The sequence below is a fragment of the Rhinolophus ferrumequinum genome, chromosome 14 (assembly GCF_004115265.2).
Source record: "Rhinolophus ferrumequinum isolate MPI-CBG mRhiFer1 chromosome 14, mRhiFer1_v1.p, whole genome shotgun sequence".
In the NCBI taxonomy this organism is placed as follows: Eukaryota; Metazoa; Chordata; class Mammalia; order Chiroptera; family Rhinolophidae; genus Rhinolophus; species Rhinolophus ferrumequinum.
Genome location: NC_046297.1, coordinates 60,482,718 through 60,509,332, shown reverse-complemented (window position 1 = coordinate 60,509,332; position 26,615 = coordinate 60,482,718). Strand labels below are relative to the sequence as shown.

At 42.1% G+C, this 26,615-nt stretch overlaps 1 protein-coding gene across 1 annotated transcript; it reads left to right on the top strand.

Annotated features, from left to right (window-relative positions):
* Positions 1 to 601: 601 nt before the first annotated feature.
* Positions 602 to 25,276, top strand: DERL1 (derlin 1). Its single transcript, XM_033126102.1, has 8 exons — positions 602 to 1,037; positions 11,352 to 11,463; positions 15,533 to 15,597; positions 16,621 to 16,647; positions 17,227 to 17,322; positions 18,494 to 18,546; positions 20,020 to 20,130; positions 23,788 to 25,276. The coding sequence occupies exons 1-8, from the start codon at positions 885 to 887 to the stop codon at positions 23,924 to 23,926; spliced, it is 756 nt and encodes a 251-aa protein (XP_032981993.1). The 5' UTR covers positions 602 to 884; the 3' UTR covers positions 23,927 to 25,276.
* Positions 25,277 to 26,615: the final 1,339 nt, after the last annotated feature.

Here is a 26,615-nt window from a genome sequence, read left to right as displayed (position 1 = left end):
TGTAATTTAAGTTCTTCCTGATGAACTAGTTAAGATAATTTGTTTTCAGTTCCTCCAGCATTCCACATTAGTTGGAGTGGCTGTTTTCTCAGCATAGAAAACTCCCCAGATCTTTGCCTGGGGGGGCTCAGTTCAAATGTCACCTCCTGCGAGTTCTCCCTGACCATTCTCATTTAAAACAGCAATTTCTCCCCACACTCCCACATTTCCACCCCACTCTACCCCATTATCCTATTTTATTTTTCATATTTTTCTCATCACTCTGAAATTATCTTATTCAATTGTTTATTATGTGTTTAATCCCATTAGAATATAAGCTCCAGGAGAGATGGTACCACAACTCTAGTCGCAGTACCTCCGGTGTCTAGAACCCTAGCTGGCACTTAGTAAGCCCTGAACAAACACTTGTCGAATGAATGGACAAATAAGGAACTATGTTCTTTATTTTCCTCCTTCCCCTTTAAACACGCTCAGAGTGGACCCACCTGAATGCGTAAACCAGGCGGAGGACGTTCAGCCTCGCCATTGGCTGGAGTATTACCGTTGCTCCTGGCAACCACTGTTTCCCACCAGTCGTGTCGCCACCCCGCCGGGCCCGGCCTCTCATCGCCCCGCCCCCAGACCGCCGACCATCGACCCATTGGTAAAAAACGATGCTTGCCCTTTAAGCGGCGGGACTTCTGGTCAACGTCGTTCGCTAACGCCGGAAGGGGAAGTTTCGCCTCCGAACGCTCCCTCGCTCGTCCGAATTCGGTGGCGCCACGTCCGCCGGTCTCCGCCTTCTGCACCGCGACACCTGCCACTCGCAGAGCCGGCCGCGTCGTGAGGGGCCCGGGACGGGGAGTCGGGCGGCGGTGCGCATCCTGGCCACCTAAGAAGCGAAGATGTCGGACATCGGGGACTGGTTCAGGAGTATCCCGAGCATTACGCGCTACTGGTTCGCCGCCACCGTCGCGGTGCCGTTGGTGGGCAAACTCGGCCTCATCAGCCCGGCCTACTTCTTCCTCTGGCCCGAAGCCTTCCTCTACCGCTTCCAGGTACCGACCGGCGACGCGGGGAGTGGAGACTACAGGTCCCAAGCGGGTGTCCGCTGGCGTAGCGTAGACCAGCATGTTGAGGACACGCGGTGCCTCTTGGGATTTGTAGTGCGACCGCTCAAGCGCTTTTGGGCGGGGTCCGGTGGTCTGGGGACGCGGTGGCGGCCAAAGGGTTTGGAACAAGGGCCTGGATAGCTGGAGGGGTGGGGACGTGGGTTTGGCCGGGTGGGAAGGGACTGATTTAGTCCTGCTATTAAGACTGTGCTCCCTGGCCTCTGCACGCAGAGGAGGCAGTGGGAAAGGAAGTCTGTGACAATTGTCAATCTGTTGTACGGTCTGTTCTACTAGTGGTTAGCAGCCTGGGTTTACTTGGAGTAGGTGCCCTCTGACCTCTGCCACGTGGGTGGCATAAGGCTGTCAACTTACCCAACCATCCAGCTGAGTTCCTTTTGTGTTGGTGGAGTTTTTTTTTTTTTTTTTTTTGTTTTTGTTTTTCCTGTTGGAGTGATTTGAGGTCAGAGGTGCAAAGAGTGAGTTTGTTTATCTGCATTTCTCCCAGACCCTGACTTAGTGTCTGGCACGTAGCGGTTGTATGTACAAGGAATGAGTACAGAGTTAATTGCTCCAGAAATGGAAGGCCTTGTTATTTTTTTAAGCATGAAGGAAACCATCCACATTTACATTCCTGGCAAGAGAATATTAGTTTCCTGGAGGTTGTCTTTACTCACTGGATTCTGTGATTTAAATCTTTAATCAGTGGCAGGTCAGATACTAAGAGCTGACATTAATTTCAACACATAACGTGGCCTATAGATAATACTCGCTCGTTGGCCTCTTCACTGGCTGTTTCCTAGTCTCCTTTGCTGCTGCTTCATCTTCCTGACCTTTAGATGTTATGATGAGCCCCAAGGATCAGTTATAGGACCTCTTCTTTACATGCCCCAGAGCTGTACGGTGATCTCGTCTAGCTTCATGGCTTTGAAAACTTTCTATAAACTGAAGACTCTCAAATACAAATACATGTATTTTTAGTCCAGATTTAGCTGCTGATTTCCAGCCATCTATTTGAAATTACCGCTTGGGTGACTGATAGGCACCTCAAACTTAACATGGCTCAGACTGGATACCCTTTTCCCCACTGCACTGGAAGTAAATAGAAACTGCATTATTACAGGAGCTCAAGCTAACAGCCATGGAATCATCCTTGACTTCTCTTTCTCACACCCCACCGTCTGGCAGTAAATTCTGTGTGCTTTAGACATAGATCCCGAATAACAGTCACTTGTCATTCACCATTGCTAGCTATTATCATTCCAGCCTGTTCCTTTCAATCTTTTCTCTAGACAGCTGGAGTGATCCTTCTAAAATATAAATCAAGTCTCCTGTAAGTCCTCTGCCAAGAACCTTCCAATGTCTTCTCAACTCATTGAGTAAAATCCAAGTCCTTTCAGTGGCCTGCAAGGCCCTCTGCTTCCTCTCTGCCCTCATCTCCTGCTACTCTCCGCCTTCCACGTTAGGCTCCACCGTGGAATCCTTGCTGTCGCTCCGGCAGCTGACTTGGTCTCTTGATCTCTCGCCAGGGCTGTTTGCACATAGCATTTCTCTGTTTGAGGGAGCTAACCACGGCTTACCTCCTTACCGCCTTCCTCTTTTCCCAAACCATCTTATTGGCAAGGTCTTATTTGATTGCCCTACATAAAATAGTACCCATCTTTCACTGAGTCTCCCTTACCCTTAGTAGTTTTTGCTCTCACTCCTGGCTTGGTATTAGTCCATTTCCCTTTAGAAAATACGGCTCTGTGAGAGCCAGGTCTTTCCTTGCTGACCACTATCTTTGTTACGTAGAATAGTGCCTGGCATAGCAGGTACTTACGTGTTGGTTGACTGCATGGAAATAATTGGAGGTACGATAGTGAATAAGCTGGAAAGGGTCCCAGCTACCAAAGGAGGAAAATGAGAGAGGCATGTGATAGAGAGTGACTTAAGGGGTGTATCATTTGGTAGCGTGTTCCAGAAAAGTCTCAAAGAAGATACCTGAACTGAAACTGGATGATGAGGAGCCATCTTTGGGAAGACCTGGCTCTAGGGACAGTCTTTTGGGAAGAAGAAATAGTCAGCTTAGAAGCAGGTGCTGGAAACAGAAAGTAGACTGGATAGCGAGGACAGAGTCAGCTGTGGGGGTGGGGATTGGAGATGAAGACGCAGAGGCAGCCAGGGGTGGGTTTAGTAAAGCGAGGATGCAGAACTCGGCCTGGGGCTCGCTCGCATAGGGCCTTGTAGTTTGGACTGGATTTCATAGTCACCAGGAATGCTTTGGAGCCTTCAAACAAGCACTGCCAAGTGGGATGGACGTGGGCTGTGGGAGAGGGAGGAATCCAGATAGGAAGTAAGAGAGATGGTGTTTTGGGCCAAGATGGCTGTGAAGATCGAAGTGGGTCGCTTTGGGAGTTGGAGTGGGCACGCTTGCAGCTGAATGGATGTGAAGGGTGAATGGAATGGGTGCAGGAAGCAGGACTCAGAAGGTGTCACTGTTTTCCCAGTGGGTGATGGAGCCCCGTACTCAGATTGGAAATATTTCGGGAGGCTTAGGTTTGGGGAACATAACATAAAGAGTTATGTCTTGGCCACGCTCAGTCTAGATAGGCTATGTAGGCATCCTAGTGGAGAAGTTAACTATTGGCTTAACTTAAGAAGTTAAGCAGTTGGGTATCTGAATATGATGGGGGTCCGCAGCCAGAATTTCATGCTGTTCTCTACTTACTTGCTCGGGTAAATATGTGTTGACTCAGTGAATATTGTGCAGTTTGTGCCTATTTCCTTAGTGGCATGGTGGGTGAGGTGCATGCATGAGGAGCAATGCTTGTGAATCACTGTGAGATGGACCTGGTCAAAACCGGCTGTTTGAGCCTCCTTGTGAAATCCTGCTTGCTTGTCTAGTCAGATGAGTAAAATAAGAAAGCCTTTCTGAGAGACCACAGGTATACAGTGTTAAAACGGTCATCATTTATGTCACACCTTCCATGATTTTTCCCATCTTCCTAGCATTGTTTCTTGGGGCTTGTTATCCTGAAACTGGGGAGAAGCTGCTGGGAGGCAGGACAGTGTACTGACTGCCCAGGTGTGAAAGGACCAATATTTATACCTGTTTCTTGCTACTGTGACTCCTACCCATTTTGGACAAGTTTAGCTTTCATTGGCAAATAAGTTCCTCCAGGTGAAGGAAGCAGCTGAAGGAAAACCTTGCATCTGAGAGGCTAATGTGTGAGGACAGCAGCCTGTGGTGTGCTTTCTGCTGAAGGCTCATCTTTTCCTTAGAGGCTGGATAGTTAACAGCTTAAAAAAAACATTGATTTAGAATTGTGGATTCCCGTTGAAAGTGACAGAAGTGACTTTTCCTCCTTATGGATGAGTTTCCTCTGATTAGCTTGTTGATTTGGAACTCCAAAATTTAAAATGTTATTTCCTTAGTTTGGATAGGTAGAAACACATAGGTGTGTGTTGCGATTCACTCTACTGTTGTCCAGAGTTTGTAGTCCCTCGTGCTTCACACCCATCAATCAAATAGTTACTGATGATGAAATGTCTTGATAATGGTCCCTGATGAACTAGAAGGGAGGTCGTTTCCTGCTGTTCTGGTGGTTTCTGAGATTCTGTCTCCCAGGGCTTCCTCCACAGCGATATTTAATTTCTTTGACAAAATAACATCACCCTCTTATATCTGTATTGTGCTTCTCCATCTTTTATCTCATTCAGCTCCCACAGTCACCCCAGTTTAAGTGTTACCCCAGTTTATAGACAGTTGCAGTTTTGGTTTCTATTTCAGAGAGTTCAAGATCGTTCTGAGCTCTCATTTAACTTCTTTGCATAATATCTACCAAAACACATATGAGGAGTTAAATGTTTAACAAAACAGTTTTGAGGGTGATTTGTTCCCAGTCATAGTAAATTGTTTTTTCTTTTTCTGTTAAAGTAGTTGGAATTTCAAGTAATGGAGTCATGGTCTGCAGTCCCGGCTCAGCTCTGTACTAGTTGTGTGCCCGTAGGCAAGTTATTTATCTTTTCTAAGCCTCAATTCTTTAATTACTGAATGCGTGTATATAACCAGCACCCTGATCAAGCAGCAGAACATTACCAAAAAATGGGGCTAATTTAATGCCATATTAACTCTGTTCTGAGTTAACTCTATTCTGACTCCATTGATTATAAGATGTTCCATCAATTTAATACAAGTTATTGGAGTGGGAGGAAAGTAGAAGTTACATTAAATGAAAATATTGAAAATAAGACACATCCTAACACAAAAATGAGTATCTTCAAATTGAGGAAATGTTATTTACTTCCTGTCTCTATTATATAAATTACATAGAAAAATGTTTATAAAATGCCCAGTAAATAGTCTGGTAAAAAAAAATCTATTAAAAATAATGTCATTTTTATTTATTAGCCAATAATTCTCTCATTACTGCTTTCTTTCTGTGGGCAGAAAGATTCTAATTTTAATTTGTAATTGAAATTGAAATGCAACTGCTGGATTATTGTCCTATATTTTTGTCCCTTTAAAAGCATCCTGACTTAAATGGGAAGATATGAACTCAATTTCTCTAATTTGTTTCAAGAATAATAAGAAATGTCACCAACCAGACCTGCGATTGGGCCTGGTGATTTTATTTGCCAAGCTTTTGCTTATGTCACCACATTTAACACATGATAGCAACCCTAGCAGATTGATTTAAGAGTTTATTGGGTTACCAATTTATGCTTTCTATGTCCCTGAGACTGTTTCTGATTAGTTTGCTCATTTATTCTATTCTTTAGATTCCACATATAAGTGAGATCATAAGGTATTTGTCTTTCTCCATCTGACTTATTTCACTTAGCATGATGTTCTCTAGGTCCATCCATATCGTTGCAAATGGTAAGATTTCATTCTTCTTTATGGCCAAGTAATACTCCACTGTATAAATGTACCATAGTTTCTTAATCTAGTCGTCTGCTGATGGACATTTCGGTTGTTTCCATGTCTTGGCTATTGTGAATAGCACTGCAATAAACATAGGGGTGCATATATAATATTTTTTTGAATTAGTGTTTTGGATTTCTCTGGATAGATTCCTAAGAGTGGAATAGCTAGATCAATAGAGCCAATTGAATTGTAACAGCTGTATATGATGTCAGAGGGGTAGTAGATTGGGGGAGGGGTGTTATCACTTTGTGAGGGGTATAAATGTCTATTACATTGTTCTGTACACCTGAAACTAATAGCAAAAAAAAAGAGTTTATTGGGGAAGAGAGACAAGCACACACAAAGCTGGAAGGGGGATGAACTTGGTCTGTAAGCTGAGCATACATAGAAGTAGCCTCAAGGTTTGGATTAGAACTTGAGTGGCAAGTGCTTTTGGTAGGTAGTACAGCTTTAAAATCTTTCCGTAGTTGTCCTGTCTATACTAGTTATGCAGTGATCCATAGTTAAGGTTGCCCGTTAGACCATAGCTTTGTTTTAACTGTTTATTGAGTTAGAGTATACAAGCAGAAAAGTGTATATGTCATGTATCTAACTTGTTGAATTTTCCAAAACTGTATACATGTATATAACTGGCACCCAGATCAATAAACAGAATATTACCAGCACCCCCATATGTTCCTACTGCTCCCTTCTAGTCACTGCCTCTTCCAAAAGTAACTACTAGTTTGACTTTTAATACCATAGATTGTTTTGCCATTTTTTTCTTTACAGTCTATAAATGAAATCATACATGTGTATTCTTTTGTGTCTAGCTTCTTTTTTTTCTTTTCTAAACTTAGACCTTCATCCATCCATCCATCCATCCATCCATCCATCCATCCACTGGCTATGATTTCCAGTACAGTGTTCGATAGAAGGAATGGTAGCAAACTTTCTTGTTCTATTTCCAGCCTCAGGATTTGAAATCTGCTTCTACTTTTCTTTTTTCCTGTTGTTTGTTTATTTGCTTGTTTGTTTTATTGAGGTGTACAGCTCAATAACATTGACTTATAGCATGTAAGATTCAGGTGTGCAACATTATAATTTAACACCTGTGTATATACTCCAGTATTGAGCCTCTTCTCAACAGTACGTTTGAGAGTCACCCTTGTTGTTGCATGAGATCATAGGTTGCTCATCCTGATATTGTTCCTTTGTGTGAATAGACCACCATTTATTTGCGCATTCTACTGGCAGTGGGCCTTTCGGGGAGGGTTTTGGCTGGGGCCAGAAAATACAGTGCTGCTGGGAACATGTCTTGGTGAACATCAGAATGCATTTCTGTTGCACATAGACCTAGGAGTAGAATTAATGGCTTGTAATAGCTCTTTTAAAGTCCTCGATTGAGGTTGAGTGCTTTTCATTCGGTTTTCTTGCCTACCTAGTGTGTCCAGAAAAAGAAAGGGTAGGGGACACAGTTTCTGACACCAGCATGTGTGGCACATGGGAGCTCTTCTTTCTTAATTGCTTGGTGACTCGTGTAGACTTGAAGTCCAAATCAACGAATCTGTATTATTGTTTTAGAAAAATCTTTGATAGTTAAAAACCCCACTCTACATTCTGGATGGCATTTGTAATTATCTCAGTAGCAGATTGTTTGGGAGATTTTAGTTCAAGGATGGCTGAACGAAACAGTCTCTCAGCCGAAGTTGTTGGACTACTAACTAAAGAACAACGTCTTATGTTTTTTGAAGGTCTTAATATGGCAGTGAACAAGTGGGCTTCTTGCCCTTGTGAAGTGAGGGACTCTGGGGAGATTGCCTAAACTCTAATGAGGGAGCAGCTTTCCTCATGAAAAAGGTGGGGTGGTTATGGTTCTGGCCCTGGGATTGCTGTGAGGTTAAAACGAGATGCTTCCCTCTACATCTTCTGGCACGGGAGCCATGCAGTCCTGGGGTCCATGAAGGCTTTCCAGGGCTGAAAATATGCATCCGCTACTCCCAGCCCTGAAAAGAAAGCCTTTTTTTAAATCCTAACTGTTCACATATCAGTTAGAGGAAAGGAGGGGATTTAGTTGGGTACCTTCAATGGGGATTTCAGAAATACTATATAACATTTTGTCCTTCTGAAGAGACAGCTATCTCCTGGTGTTTTCAAATCATGATTTTAAAGTGATACAAAAATAATAAGACTCTTAGATCAGTGAAAGCAAGCATAACTGAAGGGTAGGCTTAATGAACGGGGGAAAAGAAGTGAGGTATTTTGACAGACACTGATTTCCAAAGAACAGGTGCACACAGTGGCTAAAAATAGTGTCGTGTTGTCAGTGTTAGTGAAAAATGTAATCAGAAAAAAACCCCGAGGTTTCTTTTCTAAAATCAGGCCTTGAGTAACTTACAGTAATATGGGGGCAGTTTAAAATGTGCATTTGTAAAAACCAGGTCAGCGGGCATCTCCTAAAAGATCATAATAGTTGTACACCCACACATTTTTTTTTTTTCACCAAGCGCCTTTTTAATCAACTCTTAATTCCAACCTTTCACAAAATCTGTGAGACAAGGAAGGTAGGAGTCGTAGGACAAATGGTGCTGGGTAACACACCTCAGAAACCCAGACCTTTCCAAGGCCCCATGGCTACTTAAGAGCCAAGCTTCTGGGGTTTACGCTCAGTGCGTTTCACAAGCAGGAAGAATCAGGATTATATCAGGATGATAAGTAGTACTGAACATTTTTACTGATTGTAATTATACCTCATAATAATGATGTCACTTGTGAGCGGCGTTGTAAACACAGGGGTTTAGTATCACAAAGTCTGGAGTCAGGCTGGCTGAGTCAAGTTTCTGGCTCTACCACTTACTAGCGATGATTCGATGATTTAACCTTTTCTCATACAGTTTCCTCATCTACAAAACCCACCTCCTGAGTCAGGGCGTGGAAATGGGCAGAATAGCATACCATTTATTTTTTAAACCATTAGCCAAAGTAAGGCAAGTATTAGCACACCATTCCCCTTTTACAGTTGGCAATTGAGGCTCAGAAATGAAAAATTTTGTAAGCTAAGATGTAAGTCTTAAGTCTTCTCAAGTCATTTCCAGTGCTCTTTCCATTAGACTATATTGTTTCCATGGTAAAATTGTGAGTAAGCCAAATGAATTTTAACCCACTTTGTTTTACTGGTTTAATATACAGTTCTTGGAAAGTCACATTTTGGGTATGTAAAGTGCGTTTCCCTCTGCAGGGAATTAAGCTCTGAGGGTCACATCCCTGTATTACTTAGAGGATGTATTAACTTGTCAGCTCTGTGTCTGGCCAGGCGCCACAGCTAATGTCCTCCATTCCGGCCACACCCAAGTTGTTAGCCATATCGTCCATTTCTTGTGCTCTTACAGTTCTTTGGCACTTTGTACTCATCTTTCCAAGACCAAACTTTCCCTCACTTTTGTCCACTCCTGCTTCTTTGGACAGCCTCCCCCACTTTTGGGAATTCCTTGATTCAGTGGCTGTCATTCGAACTTGTGCAATAAGGCACATAGCTCTCAGCTAAAAGCCAGCATTGTACTGGGGTTTCAAAAGTCTGGGGAGGCCATCTATTTCAGCTGCTATTACTTAACGTGGTTCTGGAGGCACTTGCCAGTGAATTAGACAAGAATGGAATAAGGTACAAAATTTTATTTACAGGTAGAGCTCATCACTTGGAAAGCCCAAGAAGCTCAAATATTACCAACAGTATGATAGTTGAGCTTTGGTGGTTGAGTATAAGAAGAGATAGAAAGTAATAGCTCTATGGAAAACTGTAAATGCTAGGAATGACTTCTTCCTAGCTGGGAATTGTATGAATGTCACATTGATGTAATAGAGATGTTGGTTCTAGTTCACTTAGGAAAATAAAACATTGAGAGTAGCCAAGAAAATTGTGACAATGTGGAAGAGAAATGGGAGGGGAATTACTTAATCATGTAACTTGACCAGATATGAAAACATACTATAAAACTAGAAATTAAAATAGCTTGGTATTGGTGTAGGAATTCAATTGCAAACAGAATAGTCTAAAAGTAGGCCTTAATATGGGTGATAAAAGTAGTTTTTCAAATCATTGAAGAAAGGGTGGGTTACTCTGTAAATAGGATTGGGAAAACTGAGTGACCATTTGGAATAAGTTGGATCTTCCTCACTCCTTAGGTGAACCTTGAATGTGCTACAGTAAAACTGGGAGCACTTTTATCTTCTTGGCGTGGAGAAGTCTCCTGTAAACATGGTACATGGTGGATACACTTGCCTACGTTAAACTGTCACATGTGGAAGTATGGCAAAAGTACCATAAAAACTTAAGTCTGATGACAGACTAGAAAATATTTGCAACAGTGAGAAATGGAAGTTTCCATAATATATGAAGAAATGCAAATCTAGCAGAAAAATGAAGAAAGGAAATGCTAACGTTTTTAAAACATGATTGGTGAATATAAAGTACACGGAAGTGGGGGGCGGTGTGGAGAGAAGACCGGCATTAGTTTTCGGAGGAAGTATATATATTGGTTAAACATTTTCAGAGGCATTTGGCAGACTCCACCAAAATGAAATGCGAATGTCTGATTTGGCAGATTGACTCACAGAATTGATCTGCGTGCATGTACAACGAGGATATTCAAGAATATTCATCGTAGCATTGTAACGGTTTAAATGAAGTTCAGATGTCCACATAAAAGACATACTATGAAGACAATAAAAATATTTTTTCAAGAGAATAAAACAAGATATAGGACAGTACGGTATAAGATAGGATGAATAATAGTAACACATACTATTATTTCTTGAAAGAAATACAAGAAACTGATCCACTGTTGCTGGGAAAAAAACTGGGAGATTGAGGATCAGGAGAGAGGTTTACTTTTCACTGTGGAAATTTCTGTCATGTTTTGCGGGGGAGGATAAAAAATTCCCATTTCACTTCTACCTTTTGAATATGACATTTTTTGACAAGGTTTGTGATCCGAGTATTATTATTTTCCTAAATAGAGATAATTACTGTATTGTTGGAAATTGTCATTGTAATTCATTTTTGACAGGCTTAACTGAATGCCTATTCCCAGTAGAGACTAACCACACACTTTTGTAGTGCTCATTTTTTTCAACTTGTTTAGAAATATTTATTGCTTATTTTTTGATGTCATTCCATCGATTCGTAAATGGATGTGATTGTAACTGATACCGAACTTTTCTTCAGTTGTTTTCTTGACTGATATTGGTGGTGTCTCTTTAGTAGCTCTCGTCATTGAAGAGAATGTTTTGCAAGGGTTAATTTTGTTTAGTTAAAAGGAAAAAATGTTAACCAGGCTTAGAGAAACTAACAGCTGTGTTTATTTTGATCTGGACAGATTTGGAGGCCAGTCACCGCCACCTTCTATTTCCCCGTGGGTCCGGGAACAGGATTTCTTTATTTGGTCAACTTATATTTCTTATATCAGTATTCTACACGACTCGAAACTGGTATGTTATCCATAGTTGCTTTAAGTATTGTTTCTGCCCAGCTTGCTAGTTGTATGTTTACTTGTTGGAGGAATTTTGAGGTCTGTTAGCATCTATAAAGAAATGGCATAATGATGGTAAGTGTTCAGTAAGTGGTAACTGTGCCAGGACTGTGTGCCAGGCATTTAGAATATTTGATTTTTAATCCTCACAACATCATCATAAGGTGTAAGTAGCAGTGTCCCCATTTTATAGGTAAAAAAGCAAAACAGAGTAAGACCGAGGTTTGCACATCTTGCCCAGGACCGTAGTGGCTGAGCTGTGCGCCTGTCACTTAATTTGACATCTCGCTCTTCTCTGTCACACAGCAGTCCTGGCCCTTTAGTGCACAGTTGGGCCGAAGTGTCTGTGTCTTCTAGATTGGGGTCAAAAAACACTGCCTTATGTAATTAAAAGCCCAGCTTATTCCCTGCAATTGAAACATGCAACTTTAAAATATATAGCTGGGGTTTAGTAATACGGTTGTTTATCGGACGTGACTACCTATACCGTGTTATGGGTAAGCTTTTTAATGAAAACCTTTTTTCTTACAAGGTTTCCTACTGACTGTTATTTATTTCCTACAATCCCTTATACGCTGTTCTGAGTTGCTTATACTGAGAAGCAATAAATTGATACTGCTGTGTCAAAATGTGAATATAATGGTTTTGAAAAGGCTGGCTGATTTCAGAGACTTTATAAACCTGCTGGCTATTAGCTCAGCATAGAGAATTCTGAGCTACCCTTAAATCTGTCAGTTTGAACATTGTAAATCAGTCTCATAACTGCAGGAATAGAAGGATGGGCATTTATGTGTCAAATGTAATTTCTCCTTACATTGGTATTTGCTAGTAGGTGCTTTTTAAAAAGAAAGAAATCATTATATTAATACAAAGTGTCAGGCCTCGACTTCTGTTACTGCTGGAAGGGACCTAGACCCTTTCCCTTAGGGAGCAAGAACAGGGGATTTGAGGAATAAACTTGGCTGGGGTGAGACTGACAACAGAATTCTCACCACCATATCCTGGGCTTGATTCTTAAATCCACCAGAATACATGATTTTCATTCTCCCAGTTGGACTGATTGTGATACTGACTTGCTTAGTGTTCTTACCCTTTTGATATAATTTAATTGAGGATTAAGTTGTTAGAGTAATGGACACACACACACACACACACACACACACACACACACACACATACACACGGTGGAAAGTTCATGAACTTAATTGTCCGACTGCTATATCAGTAGGTAGTTAATTCTAGCTTAAGTGTGGGTGATCCATAACCAGTTTTTAAAATTTTTATTACGGAAAATTTTCAGACACAAAAGTAAAGAGTAAGGCTAATGAACCTTTTTCTCTTTTTATTGAGATAAAATTCACATAACATCAAACTCACTGTTTTAACCATTTTAAAGGGTACAATTCAGTGGTCTTTAGTATACTTGCCATGTTGTACAGCCATCACCACTATCTAATTCCAGACATTTTCATCACCCTCCCAAAAAGCCCAAAGCAGTCAGTCTCCCTTTCCCCGCCCCCCTTCTCTCAGCGCCTGGCAGCCACTAATCTATTTTCTGTGTATATGGATTTAACTGAATGGAACATTTCATGAGTCCTTTTGTGACTGACTTCTTTCATGTAGCCTAATGTTTTCAAGTTTCATCCACACTGTAACATATATTAGTGTGAGCCTCCTTTTCACCACTCATCTTTAACAGTTACCTCACAGCCAGTCTTATTTTATCCAAATCCACATCTGTCCCTCCAGCCCTGATTGTTTGAAACGAAGTTCCAGACATGATAGCATTTCATCCATAACTAGTTTAATGTTTACCTCTGAAATACAGAGACATAAAAATAATCATAAAAAATAATACATAATAGGTTATTAAACCTAACTTACAATAATTCCATGACCACTTTTTATTTGAAAATTGTCTTCTCTTGGTTACTTAAGTTTTTGAACCCAGTTACCCATCCCTACTCCCTAGTCAGGTAGTATAACGAATTTGTAATACCTCAGGATAAGTCTGTAGGGTTATTAGGCATTGATCTCTTCTCATTTGCTTTAATTCTTAAAAGTTGCCCCTTATTCTCCACTATCCAATCACAGAACATTTGGAAATTCTAGAGCTGAGAGGCATTTTAAAAACAGTCTTGCTGACGTACAATTCACGTGACATTTAAAGTGGACAGTTCAGTGGATATTCCTAGAGGACCATCATGACTACAGTGAACTGCAGAATATTTCATCACCACAGAAAGAAACCCTGTGCCCATTAGCAGCTGCTCCCCACTTGTGTTCAAGCCCGTTTCACCCCCAGCCCTTAGGCAACCCCTTTCTGCCTGTTTAAATTTGCCTGTTCTGGACATTTCTTATCAAGGGAATCATACAATAGGTCGTCTTTGTGACCAGCTTCTTTCACATAGCACAGTGTTTTCAAGCTTCTCTGTAGAGCATATATTAGTACGTATTCTTTTTTATTGCCAAATAAGAATCCATTGTATGGGATTATCATGCTTTGTTTTTCTGGGCGTCAGAACGATGGACATTTGACTTGTTTTTATTTTTCAGTTGTTACCCCCATAGGGAGGAACTTTTGCGAACTTTCCGTTTAAATAAGGTTTCACAGAGAAGCAAACAATGGTTTGGAGAGGTGACGATGCCCCAAAGTGTACAAAGCTATGTGAGGTGACTGGAACCCAGATTTATCGATTCCCAGTCTTCTCTCCACCATACAGTTTCAAAATAGCGTGTTGACAAAATGTTTACCACCTGCATATTTTCCTGCCTGGCTAAATTAAGTATATAGTCGTGTTGGCTTATTTATAAGTTTTCTGATGTGACCTGGATGCCCACAGTTGGAGACCAGTTAATTTGTAAATTCCTGCTCGTTGGAAGCTTGCCAAATAATAAAGTACCATAGTTTATATGGTTACAGTATTTTAAGTATTCAGTAGAAAGAATCCTTAGAAATCACAAAGCCCAAACCACAAAACTATTATTAAAATTCAGAAACACTTGTTAGCATTTCAGCTCTGATTCATCATCGTGATCCCCTACCATTAAGTGTCCTAACACTGTAGCTGAAGTGTGCCCTTGAGGTACCGGGGGGAACTAAGGGAACAAGGAGAGACTTTTGCTGGAAATCTGTTTTCTTTTAGATAGATGGTTTTTCTGCCACTTGTTAAGATTTTTTTTTTTAATTGACTATATGTCATGTAATTGTGATGGGGTGTGGCGGGGAGGGAAGGTAACTGCTTGAGCGAGAGTGACCTTACATTCATTTGTTTCTTTTCTCTGCCTCTCTTCTTTCTAGTCTTCCAACCACAGGCAGAAGGACTCACTCTTAGAAGGGAGAGCTGGGTCCGTGTTGCTTTTTCTGCCCAGTATAAGACAGAGCTGGGTACATGGTGTAGTGGGAAGAGCACTAAACTAGTCATTCGATTTCACTCTGCTTCTAACAAGCCATGTGACTTTGCTCATGTAACGATTTCCCATCCGTAAAAAGGGGGTATAGGTCTTCCCATTCTACCTGCAGATATAGTATGAGGGTCAAGAGTCAGAGACTATGGAAGCGTTGGGCTGTCCCCTGTGCCCCTGCCCGCCCCACCCCGCCCATCAGGACTTACGTTATAGTGGAGGGAGAAGGGATTACCCAGGTAATCACCAGCGTGTCGTCAGATCCTGATGAGAACCACAAAGGGGCACCCGCAGACTGAGGGACTTCAGCGGTGGCACCTCAGTAGCTGTGGAATCGACTCTCCTCCCTTTGGGTCTTTTTTAGCTTGTGGTCATCAGAGCGTGTCACTTACTGGAATTCACTTGGGAGAACACAGGTTAGCCTTACTAGGTGACTGAGTTCGGGATTTTATTGAGACATGGTTTTAGATATTTTTAAAAATTTAGTTTCATTTGAAAGGAGTGATTTAAAAATATTCGCATTGTGGCTTCCACTCGAAGTTTTGAAGTGTTTCTCTACATAGCAGTGATTTATTTTGTTCTGAAGTTCTGAACCCTGACATTTGGCTTATTTTTGTTTCTAGGAGCTTTTGATGGGAGGCCAGCAGACTATTTATTCATGCTCCTCTTCAATTGGATTTGCATCGTGGTATCCTTCAGTCTGTTATTTTGGGCCAGAAATAAACCAACCTTTTTTCAGGTTTGGGAAAACAGACAGTATTCTGTACGACTCTTCAAATTATAGTCTTTGCATCTTTGTTTACTGCAGTTAATAAAAATAATTAAAGGTCTTTTTAAAAGCTGTAGTAAATCATGCAGAGGGATGCATTCTCTTGCCATCGCCTCTGGAGGATTTTCCCACATTTGGTTGAGTTTTATTACGTTCCCTCTTCTTGTTCCCAGTTCTCTGTGTTCTCATGGGTGACAGCTTGACTGCAGCACAAAGAGGTTTCGGGCCATAAGACAGCTTTGGAAATCTGTGGTCTTGATCAGAAAGTTAACTTACAGCCAGCATCCTCTTCTGACTTCATTGCTGTCCTTGTCCTCGGGTCCTAGGTGGTAACTCAGTCCCTCTGTAAGTACCTGGATCTGGGAAAGGACACAGCGTGTCCCGGCTGTGTTTTTCAGCCACAGCCGTCAGCCACCTTCCAGCTGCGGACCTTTCCAGATGGTGAGAATTTCCAAAGGGACTTGGTGGCTCAAGCCCTATGCCGAGCTGGTGAGCTCAAACTTGCTTTGGGGCTTAGCTTCCATCCACACTTGGCCCAGAGCCAGAAAATGGGGCACTGTGGGTGCCCTTTCCCCTCCTGGAAGGGAAGGAAAAAAAATTGTTTCGGATTCCAACCGTGCTGTGGAGCCCTGACTGTCAGTAGAACCACTATTGGTTTCAGGGGCCCAGGCATCTCCATCTCCTAATTGAAGGAGAGATGCTAACATGCAGCCGCAAGGCAGACAGAAGACGCAAGGTCCCAAACTGAGCCATGTGCCACAGCGGTTAATTTCTACCATTCCCTGTCATCGTACAGCCTACTAGAATATTCATAATGAAGATTAGTAGATACCTTTGTGTTCTGGGATGTTGTAAGCAACCCGAACTGTAGAAAAGTGTATTCCTTCAGAAGACGGTGCAGAATGCTTTGTTGCTGTCTGATCTTTAACTTTACAAACCAAGATTACTGGCTTAGCAATGGACATGCAGGTAAGTGGGAACTATCCATTTGTCCTTTTTATGTTTCATATGGACTACTAATGGCCTTTCATGGTTTAAATTGGATTAGCTGGGTGGTTAATTGTGGGCTATTTTGAAATTACAGCTATTTTATTCTGAGGATCTTAGCTATTCTTAAGATTTAGTAATAGCTAAACTATTACTTTTCTTACTCATTTCTGGCTTCCTTATCATGTGTGAACATTGAGAATGACGGTTATCCTGTATTTTCTATGCATGTATATAGATACACATTTTTTAAAAAATGAGAATATACAGTAACTAAAGCTTTAGGCCTGTGTTTTTTCAGGTAACAGAGCTTGACCCTGATATTGCTGAATCCATCTAAAATAATGTAATTGGGTTGTATTTTATTATAGGATTTGGTAGCGTACATCGTGTGATAAATTAAAAGGATCAATTTATCATTCTGATGAGTTGAGTCCCTTTTTGGTTTTTGAATAGTCACGTGAGAATTTGGAGGGGAGAGGTAAAGAAATGGCGGATTGACACTAAGCCTCTGTGTTAAGGGCTCTGGAGCCTCGTCTTTACATGTCGCTTCTTTTACAGTTGCTGATGATTCCTCTGATCATGTCCGTGCTTTATGTCTGGGCCCAGCTGAACAGAGACATGATTGTATCATTTTGGTTTGGAACACGATTTAAGGTACTTGAACTTAGTCGGGAAGTTGTCCTTTTCCTCTGTCTTTGCAGAAGTCCCTCTCTTCAGCCCAGAGATGTACTTTCGGACTCGTCCAGAAGAGGTCACTGCAAAGCAGTGTACCTTCCGCAGGCCTGGCTCCCTTGCTCAGTCCCCTGTGTTTCTTCTCCAGCCAACCCAGACTCCTTACTTCCCACTCCCTGTGTACCTCAGGCCCCTCAGGCTTGCGTCCCCGTCCCTGAATGATCGCGTGCGTGTGTGTGTTTGTGTGTGTGTGTGTGTGTGTGTTAGACAAAGCGAAGGAAAGATACTCATGTGGAACCCCCCTTTTAAAATCTGTTCTTACTACTCCCTGTTACATATTTTACATTTTAGCTGAAACATTGGCTTTTTTGCCCCAAAATATTTTCTCTTGTGCCTTCTCACACTTTTCCACCTGTCACGTCTTTTCTGTTTTCCTCCTCGTGTAATTCCTACCCTGTCCTAGTCTGAGTTGAGCCTGAACTCAGTATTTCCTGAGTCACCTGCCTAGAATTCGTCTTGCCTTTGGGATTCTGTAATATTTTGTGTTCCTCGTTTAGTACTTACCACATTCTGCCTTCCACTTATTTATGTAGAACTCTTTACTGGTTTGTAAAGTTCCTTGCAACTCCTTTTGCTCTTGGTATGCTGTCTCAAATCTGGTAAGGGGCTCACGTGTTGAATTCATCTGGAGAGCTGTCTTACTTGGGAGAGTGTTAGGTTAAGCCATCAATGTACAAAGAGATAAAAATTCAGATAACTTTGTGAAATTATGTAAAAAGAGAACCTAAAAAGATGGAGTATTTTTAGTTTATTGGTAACAAGTTGCTGGTTGGAGTCTTACTGTGATCCTATACGGACGATGTTTTTATTATCATCTGTATGACACTCAGCTACTTTCTGAAGCTATTTGTTAATATTAATTCAGCAGGGCTCTGTCTCTCCAGTTACTAATATATGAATATGTGTAATTTTAGATAGGAAGTTTTAAGTACAGTAGGAATGATGCTAGATTGATCTGAGACACTTTTGCAGTGACTTTCCCAGGGATTTATATAAAGCCCTTGTCAGTGCGTCCGTCTGTACCCGTTGCAGCCCATAGCAGCTGTATCTTCTTCAGGTGTGGTTACTCATGTTTGTATCTATTCTTTCCCAGGCCTGTTATTTACCTTGGGTGATCCTTGGATTCAACTATATCATTGGAGGCTCGTAAGTGATACTAGGTTTATTTAATTGGAAACTAATCCTTGGAAGACTTCCATTCTTCTTTGTCTTCCTTCTCTGATCTTTGTGAAACTTGAAAGAATCTCAACGTTGATGCATTGGAACCTTTTACTTACAAAATAATTTTTTTATTTTGATGTAATTGATTAACTTGTAGGGCTTTAAGCACATTTAGCAGTGAATGATTTTTTGTTGTTAGCTCCTTGTTACAATATGCTTCCATATATGTGTTTTTGAATAAATATTCATTTATGGATTCATTGTCCAGATTGAGCAAACATAGATGTAATTTGTGTCTGAGCTGACTCCTGTAAGAACTATGCATAAAGTGACTATGTTTTTTATTCTTAAGGCATTTTCAGAATGCTTTGGAAACTGCTTACAGTCACAGAAATACAGATTCTCAGATGGGAAGTAGTTTTTTAAGTGGTTTAATGGTACAGAAGTTTTGGCCAAACAAGATCAAATTTCTAGTCTGGCATTAGAACTTAAGACTTAGGAAAACCTTTAACACATCCAGTCAGAATTTTAGGAGAAGGATATCAACATGCAACTATTCTAAGAACTCCCATTTCTCATACTACAAAATATTTTTCATGTTTTAATAGAATTTTATAGTACTAGTTCTTAATATATCTGACATATTTGCTCTGTGTGGTCCTAACTTCTCCTGCATATTGATAGGGAGAAAGGAATGAATCAAGCAAACGGACTCTGTTTAGAGCACAAGTTCTGAGCTTGATAAGCCTCCCCTGTTACCCACAAGGGCAGATCTGGGAGCCGTTGCACTGTTGATTTTCCCTGCTGGGAATCATGTCGCAGGTGAAGACAAAGAAGGATGTGTAATAGTAAGGATCCATAAAACCTTGAAGGGGCCTATATGGAAGCCAGGGGAAAACCGAAGAAGGTCAGTGCTTATTTTAGGATTACAAGGTGAAGGTCAGCTTTCCGAAGTGATCTCTATGATGTCTTATACTCAAGGATTCCAGAGGCAGGGAAGAGCGCTCAATGGTTCCAGGAATGGGGACTAGGCACTTACTGCCCCTCCTTTCCTTACTGCCATGCTTCTTTTTTCTTGCTAGCCTTCATTGTTTGCCCATTTTTTTCGAATACAGTATCCATGACTGCAAGCATTCAGAAGTTTGCAAGTTCCCCAACTCTTAAGGCAGGAAATAGTGAAAGCAATATCTTGAGGATGCGCTGGGATTTGAAAGAGATGTCCGAGGGCAGATGTCCGAGCGCAGACCCCATGGGTCTAGCAGGACTGCTTTGCCTTCTCCCCCAGAATGCATTTGCCACTCAGACCACAAAAGGGCTCATTGTGGCGCTGTCACAGACTCCCAGGGACCAGACATAGACTGCCATGCGGGATCTCTTCCCTGTGCTGTCAGTAAGAACTTGCTGCATCTCACTTTACTGCTTCAATGTCTTTAAACTGATTTGGCTCTATCCTTGCAGGGTAATCAATGAGCTAATTGGAAATCTGGTTGGACATCTTTACTTCTTCCTAATGTTCAGATACCCAATGGATTTGGGAGGAAGAAATTTTCTATCTACGCCTCAGTTTTTGTAAGTGTTTTTCCCCCTCTCTTGTTTAACAGTCATTTGACTGCATGTGTTCTTGTATATCCTGATAAGAACTCCCTGAAAAATAGGATTTACCTCTCTGTCTGAAGAAATGTGAGCCAACAAATGACTTGCCCTGGTCACACGGTTACCGGAAGCCAGGGATCGAAGCCACAGCTGTCTTCTTCATGGAACCCAGCCAGGGGCCACTGAGGCTAGATTCAGGCATCACAGGAGCTTTTCAGCTCTGCTGAGCAGGCGGGGCAGCTGTGTGCAGCTTCAGGTGTGCACACAGGATAACAGGGCCAGGATAATAGGGTTATCAGTTTTGCCCAAGATTTTTGGCTGAGGAAGGGTAAAGGGGGTAAGTTAGCTCATTGGTGAATAATGTAAAACATTTTTATGCTAAATATTATAGGTGGGGAGCCGGCCCGGTGGCTCAGGTGGTTGGAGCGCCGTGCTCCTGACACTGAGGTCGCCAGTTCGATTCCCACATGGGCCAGTGAGCTGCACCCTCTACAGCTAAGACTGTGAACAACGGCTCTCCCTGGAGCTGGGCTGCCGTGAGCAGCTGGAGGTTGGCGTGGGCTGCTGTGTGCTGCCATGAGTGGCCAGTGGCCAGTGTGGGCTGCTGTGAGCGGCCCACTGACGACTGGTGACCTGCCTCAGCCGGGGGAAGCGCAAGGCTCCTAATACCAGCATGGGCCAGGGAGCTGTGTCCTACACAACTAGACTGAGAAACAATGGCTTGAACTCGAGTGGGGGGAGGGGGAAAGCGGAAGAAAGTGGGAAAAAAATATTATAGGTGGGAATATTTATAGGAGTTTTCAAAGTTAAAAATGAGAGACTTGAGGTTTGTATAGTCCCGTACCCTGCGAGTATGTGCTTGTTCTTTGTCTGCTTTTGGGGGTTTACTCAAGTGAGGAGGCCGAGTGGCTGAGGGCACAGCTTTGGTTTTCAGACAGACTTGGGTTGGAAACCCTTGCCCCTTATTTACCTGTTTTGGGACTGGGAAAGTCACTTAATAAAACCACTAAGCTTCAGCTTGTGAGTCAGTAAGTTGGGGGGAAGGCACTTCTCCGACGACTGCAGGCGGTAAGGTTGGAGCACAGTGGGTACTCGGGAAATACGAGCTCTTAGCCTCGTTCCTGAAGTTGGGGCTGCGGACGAGCCAGAAGAGATACTGACACACTTCCGCGTGTAGGTAGTGTGACCACTCTGTCCATGAAGCGAAAGGCTGTGGAAGAAGGGACCAGTGAAATCACCATCTGGGTGTCACAGCCTGCCTGACAGTCACGCCTAGTCTCCAACTGGGAATATGCAATAATAGCTGGCTGTTAAAAGCTTAAAAAAATGAAAGTAAAAACCCCTTTTCACATCTTGCTGCTTTTAATGTTTTGCAGTTTGTCATTCTTCCAAGGGGTCCATGAGGGCAGTAAAACTTGAGTAGCCCTCTCACCCCTACTCCCCACCTCCTAGTATAGGTTAAGGATAGGTTTTTGAAAGACTTTTATTGTGAAATACAATATACAAACAGAGAAGTACACTATTGTTGTTGTATTTTTTTTTTTTCCTTTAAGAGCATAAAAAGAAACTTGTTTCTCTTCTGAGCCTTGAGTTGCCTCCAGGCTTAAAAAACAAATGACCAATCTGCTTTCCAATTATCAAAGGACACGCAATGACAGCAGGCTTGGATTTTTGATCTAGGTTTATCAAGTCAGATGGCAGATGCATCAATTAAATAAAAACTTGGTACTTTGGGGGGCAGCCAACAGTTACTTTACTTTAAATGGCCATATTCTGACTTAGCGGTTTGGAGATATTTCTCAATTGTGGGCAACCAAGTATACGAGATTCTAGTGGGAAAATCAACCACTCGCTGGAAGCCTACCTTCCATTTGAGCTTTCTCTGTTGGTGGAAGCCCTTCTGTTAAATTTTGCATAAAGCTCAGATGACAAAATGTAGCTCCTTGCAAAAGCAGTAACTGCTTTGAAGTTGCCATAAATTTTTGTTGATTATGTGTAATTGGGTCTTACACTAATTACTTGCGTTTAATTTCACTATCTGTCTAAGCAGTGGAGATGGCTTCCATATTGTCTTACAGTAAGAAGCAAAGCAGGACAGCCCTAGCATTGCCTTTTTAAGTGTTCTAGTTTATTATATACTTTGAAGGAATACTGGTATACTAGAACTTCGTGGATGTTGAGAAACCAGCGCTTGGAAATACATTTTGATTTAAAAGCCACAGCCATATTTGTTTAAAGGGGAAGATGTGACTTACAGAATTCTAAGATATATCAGTATTCTGCGTTCCATTTAGAAAAGTAAACAGATCCTCTTCTGTATGCAGTTATTTTTCTGTTTAAAAAGGGGTTCACTTTCTTTTTGGGGAGGGCGCATGAAGACATCAAGAGTGAGGGCTGCAGTCACTAACGGCTGTCGCCTGCGTCACGCTGTGTGTGTCCTGTCTGCAGCGGGAGGCCTGCAGTGCAGTAAGGTGCAGGGTGCAGACACCTGAGCCAGGCTGCCTGCCTACCTTTGAATCCTGTCCCTTTGGAAGAGCTTTACTCAATCTTGCCTCAATTCTCCCGTTTTTATTGGGGAACAGTAGTGCCTGCCTCTTAGGGTTGTTATGAAGATGAGATGAATTTATAAACATGCAGTGCCCTGTGTATGGGAAACTTGTATGTTAAGGTTCTGTCTCCTCTGTAGGCTTTTTGCTGTGGGCCAGTCACCACTCATGGTTTGCACTTGGTGCCATGAAGGGTTTAAACTGGGGTGTCAGATCATGGTCTCTGCTTTCAGGCAAAATTTTAAACTTTAGGACCCAAGAAGTGGAATAAATAAACACAGTCTCAGTTTGCTAATAGTCAATGAAGGGAAATTGTTGGAAAAACTGAGACCATAGCCTGAGATTTATTTAAGTTTTCTTAGCTGTTCTGTGACTCTTAATTTATGAATTTGTAAAGTGGGAAGTCAGCTAACCTTTTTGGGCTTCAACTGTCCCACCGTCTGTGAGATGGCAAGAATGCAGTTGGAGGGCAGATTATGAATAAACATTAAAAACATACCCAGAACTCCAAGACACAGAGCCGCCTTCTCCAGGCTCCCCGTCATAGATGCAGAACCCGGCTGCATCGCAGAGATGCTATGCGGGGCTCAAGCACACTTGTCCTTTGAAAGGGAATTTATTTTGTATCCTTTGATCCCTATTTAGATATGTCAAAATACTATATATATATATATATATATATATATATATATATATATATATATATGTGTGTGTGGCTTTTTTCTGGTGGATGGATTTATGGGAGTAATATTTTTGTTTCCATATTATTCTGCATGAATTACTTTTATAGTCAGAAAAATAATTGTTTTTAGAGTGTGAATTTAGCTGAAAACTTAGTCAATTTAAGAAACCTGAAAAGTGAATGCCTTCTGTGGCCAGGGCCCTGAGCTCAGTGCTGAAAAGGCAAGTTAAATAAGACATTGTGCCCGAGCCTTCCCGTTGGCCACAGACTAATGTAATTCAGTGTGACAGATTGGGGGCCACCAGGAAAGGGAGATGTGCTAAATGGTCTGATAACTACGTGGAAGTGCTTTTATCGTCTTCTCTTTCTTTTTGTCCCCTCCTCCCGACCCCTCCTTCCCCGCAGATACCGCTGGCTGCCCAGCAGGAGAGGAGGCGTGTCCGGCTTTGGCGTGCCCCCTGCTAGCATGAGGCGAGCTGCTGATCAGAATGGTGGAGGTGGGAGACACAACTGGGGACAGGGCTTTCGACTTGGGGACCAGTGAAGGAGTGGCCTCTGGCCTGCCCACCAGCCCGTCTGCTCAGATGAGTTTTTCTCCCAGTGCTGAGTGTGCTTAACAACCGAGTTCTAGCAAACACCGTGGGACCTGACCCACACTGAATGTAGTCTTTCAGTACAAGACAACATTTTTTAAATCCTGAAGAAAAATGTAAGTGTTCCTCAAGTTCCATGATTCTCATTCAAGTCCTTACTGCTATGAAGAACAAACGTCAACTGTGCAAATTTCAGAACTGACTAGATTTTTTTGGTGTCTTTTTTTTTTTCTTTCTCTTCTGTCTGAATAATGGGTTTTGGCAGGTCCTGGTCTGCTGGCACCAACCTGGGCATCTGGAGTTGGGTCACCAAATCCTTGTCAAAGGGACTCGTACCTCTTTCTTGCACACATGCCTCCCTCCCATTTTTTCCAGCTCCCAAATTTGCAGCTAGAGGAGGTTGCCCTTAAAATGGTCCCGCCTTTGACAAGCTGTCTTATTTATTGACTTTTGCCAAGGCTGGGTCACAGAGAACTTGTTTGCATCCGTTTTTTCCCCTTTGGTGGCAGAACTGAAACAATAGGGGAGAAGACAGGAACAGCGGATGAAGAGCTTTTTCTCAGCTTTTGCAATTGCTGTGACCTGATATCAGTTGCTACCACATGCCACCTCTTCAGATGATTTTATTAAAAAAAACCCAACCAAACAAAAAAAAACACCACTGAGTCAGTGAGGGCCGTAGATTGGTATTGATGAGGCGTGACAGTTGTTTCTAGGCATTTTTTTTTCCCTAATTTAAATGATCAAAACTATAGTGGAGTTGCCTCTTACATGGGCTGGGTTGAAACCATGGTGAGCATAATCCCTTTGCATCTCGTGTGTAGGGAGGGCATACTGGCTTGGTGTGTGCCCCGAGTAGCTGGACTGTGTTGTGCTAGAAATTCCCAAATCACATTTGCCACAGGGAGATGCTGTCTTTGGGAGGCTCCTGGGCGTTGATTCCATTTCATTCTCATCGTGGATTTGTGTTTATGAGTACAGTGGAGGGGAGAACCGTAGGTCATTTTTTGGGTTCCCCCTCCCTGCTGTCCCCCATGGCCGCGTGCTTCAGTTAATTGTGAGGCAGGTGCGGCTCCTCTGTACGTACATAGATCACATTTTAAGAGCTAATATGGCACATCTAAGTAAGTCACATAATTTGGGGCTGTAATGGCTTTAGAATCATTTGTGTTTGAGGGTCTTTATCATTTTGAGTCACGAATGTACATCAGACCAGCTGAAATACCCACCACTCGTTTCTCGCAGGTGGACTTTTTCTATCAGAGCGAGGCTTGTCACCAAATAAAGTTTTTTGAAGGCTACAGTGTTTCACAGTTTCTGATTTTATGTTTTTATTCCGAAAGCAGACTGCTAGGAGCAGTGTTGAGTGGCTGCTGTACTTTAATCAATGAAGAAGGCTTTGAACATTTTGATCCAGTTTCTTTTCAGGAAACATTGTGTGCTAGCAGGATGGATCTTCTTTGCCCCACTCTTAAACAGTGATGTGTGTCATCCTAGGAAGAGGGGATTTGAAAACAGCTCCTTAGTTGTAATAAAGTTTGTGTGTTCCTCTCCATATTTAATTTATATGATAAAATAGGAGGTGGGGAGAATCTAAACCTTAACTGTCATATGTTCTGTTGTTGACCTGTGGCCACAATAAAATTTGCTTGTAAAAGTTTAGAAGCAATTATTCCTATGGTGTCGCATGTGCAGTCGTCAGTCATACAAGGGTCTGAATTCCTTGTATGTGGAAGAGGATTCTCCCGGGGAGTGAGCTGGGGTCTCTCATACACCCTCTTAGCAACTCAACTGCCTGAGCGCAGTAGTTTTTCTAAAGGTTGTGACACGTATTCTTTAGACTTATTCAGGTCAAGGCACAATGTTCATTAAATTCTTCCTTTAAACATGTTTAGCAAGCTGTTGATTTTATTAATCTTGTCTGGATTACCTATTTTTTTGGAGGAATTTTGGCTAAGCCATCTATTTGAGATTTGATTTGGCAAGGCAAGACACGACAGTGGATTCTCTTTATGAATGAAAGAAAACAATCCTTATTTTGTATAGAGAAATTCCCTTTTTGTAACAAATTGTTTTTATTGGTAAAAATTGTCAATTAAAATGTACAACTTGACGGTTGTCTGTCCTAAGTTTCTGTATCCCTCCTGTGCCTCGGTATCCTGTTGCCTCTTTGAGATACTACATAATTTCTGTAACCAGTCATCTCTTGGGCATTTACGAGTGTCTGGTATTTGTTGCTGTTATAGCGACACAGCAAACATTTTGTACCTACTTCTGTTCACATGTTGGAGGTTATCTGGAGGATTCACTCCTAGAAGTAGAATTTCTGGGTTTTAATTTTAATGAAGCAAGATGCTTCTGAGCACTGGCTTAGGAGTCATATCTGATTGTAGCGTGTTTCTCGGCCTTTCTGTAGCTCCCACCTATGGGTCTGAGTCCTGGAACCCAACTGAATTAGTTTTATCCCCTTGCCATGTAAGAACCCACAGAGACTGGGAGGCTGACGCCCTGGTGTTCCTGAGCCTTCTTGAGGGTGAACCATCCATGTTTGTATCCCAGGCTTTAGGCAAACCGTCTTCATTCATCACAAGGTGGGGCGCTGAGAAGGGACAGGGCTGTGTACCCCTCTCCTGGTACTAG

Bases quoted from the DNA above. Each gene is read 5' to 3' on its own strand.
- DERL1 (XM_033126102.1), top strand. From the start codon at position 885: ATGTCGGACATCGGGGACTGGTTCAGGAGTATCCCGAGCATTACGCGC. The intron at 1,038-11,351 runs GTACCGACCGGC...TGATCTGGACAG, and splicing joins CCTTCCTCTACCGCTTCCAG to ATTTGGAGGCCAGTCACCGC. The intron at 16,648-17,226 runs GTAAGTGGGAAC...CTTCTTTTACAG, and splicing joins GCTTAGCAATGGACATGCAG to TTGCTGATGATTCCTCTGAT.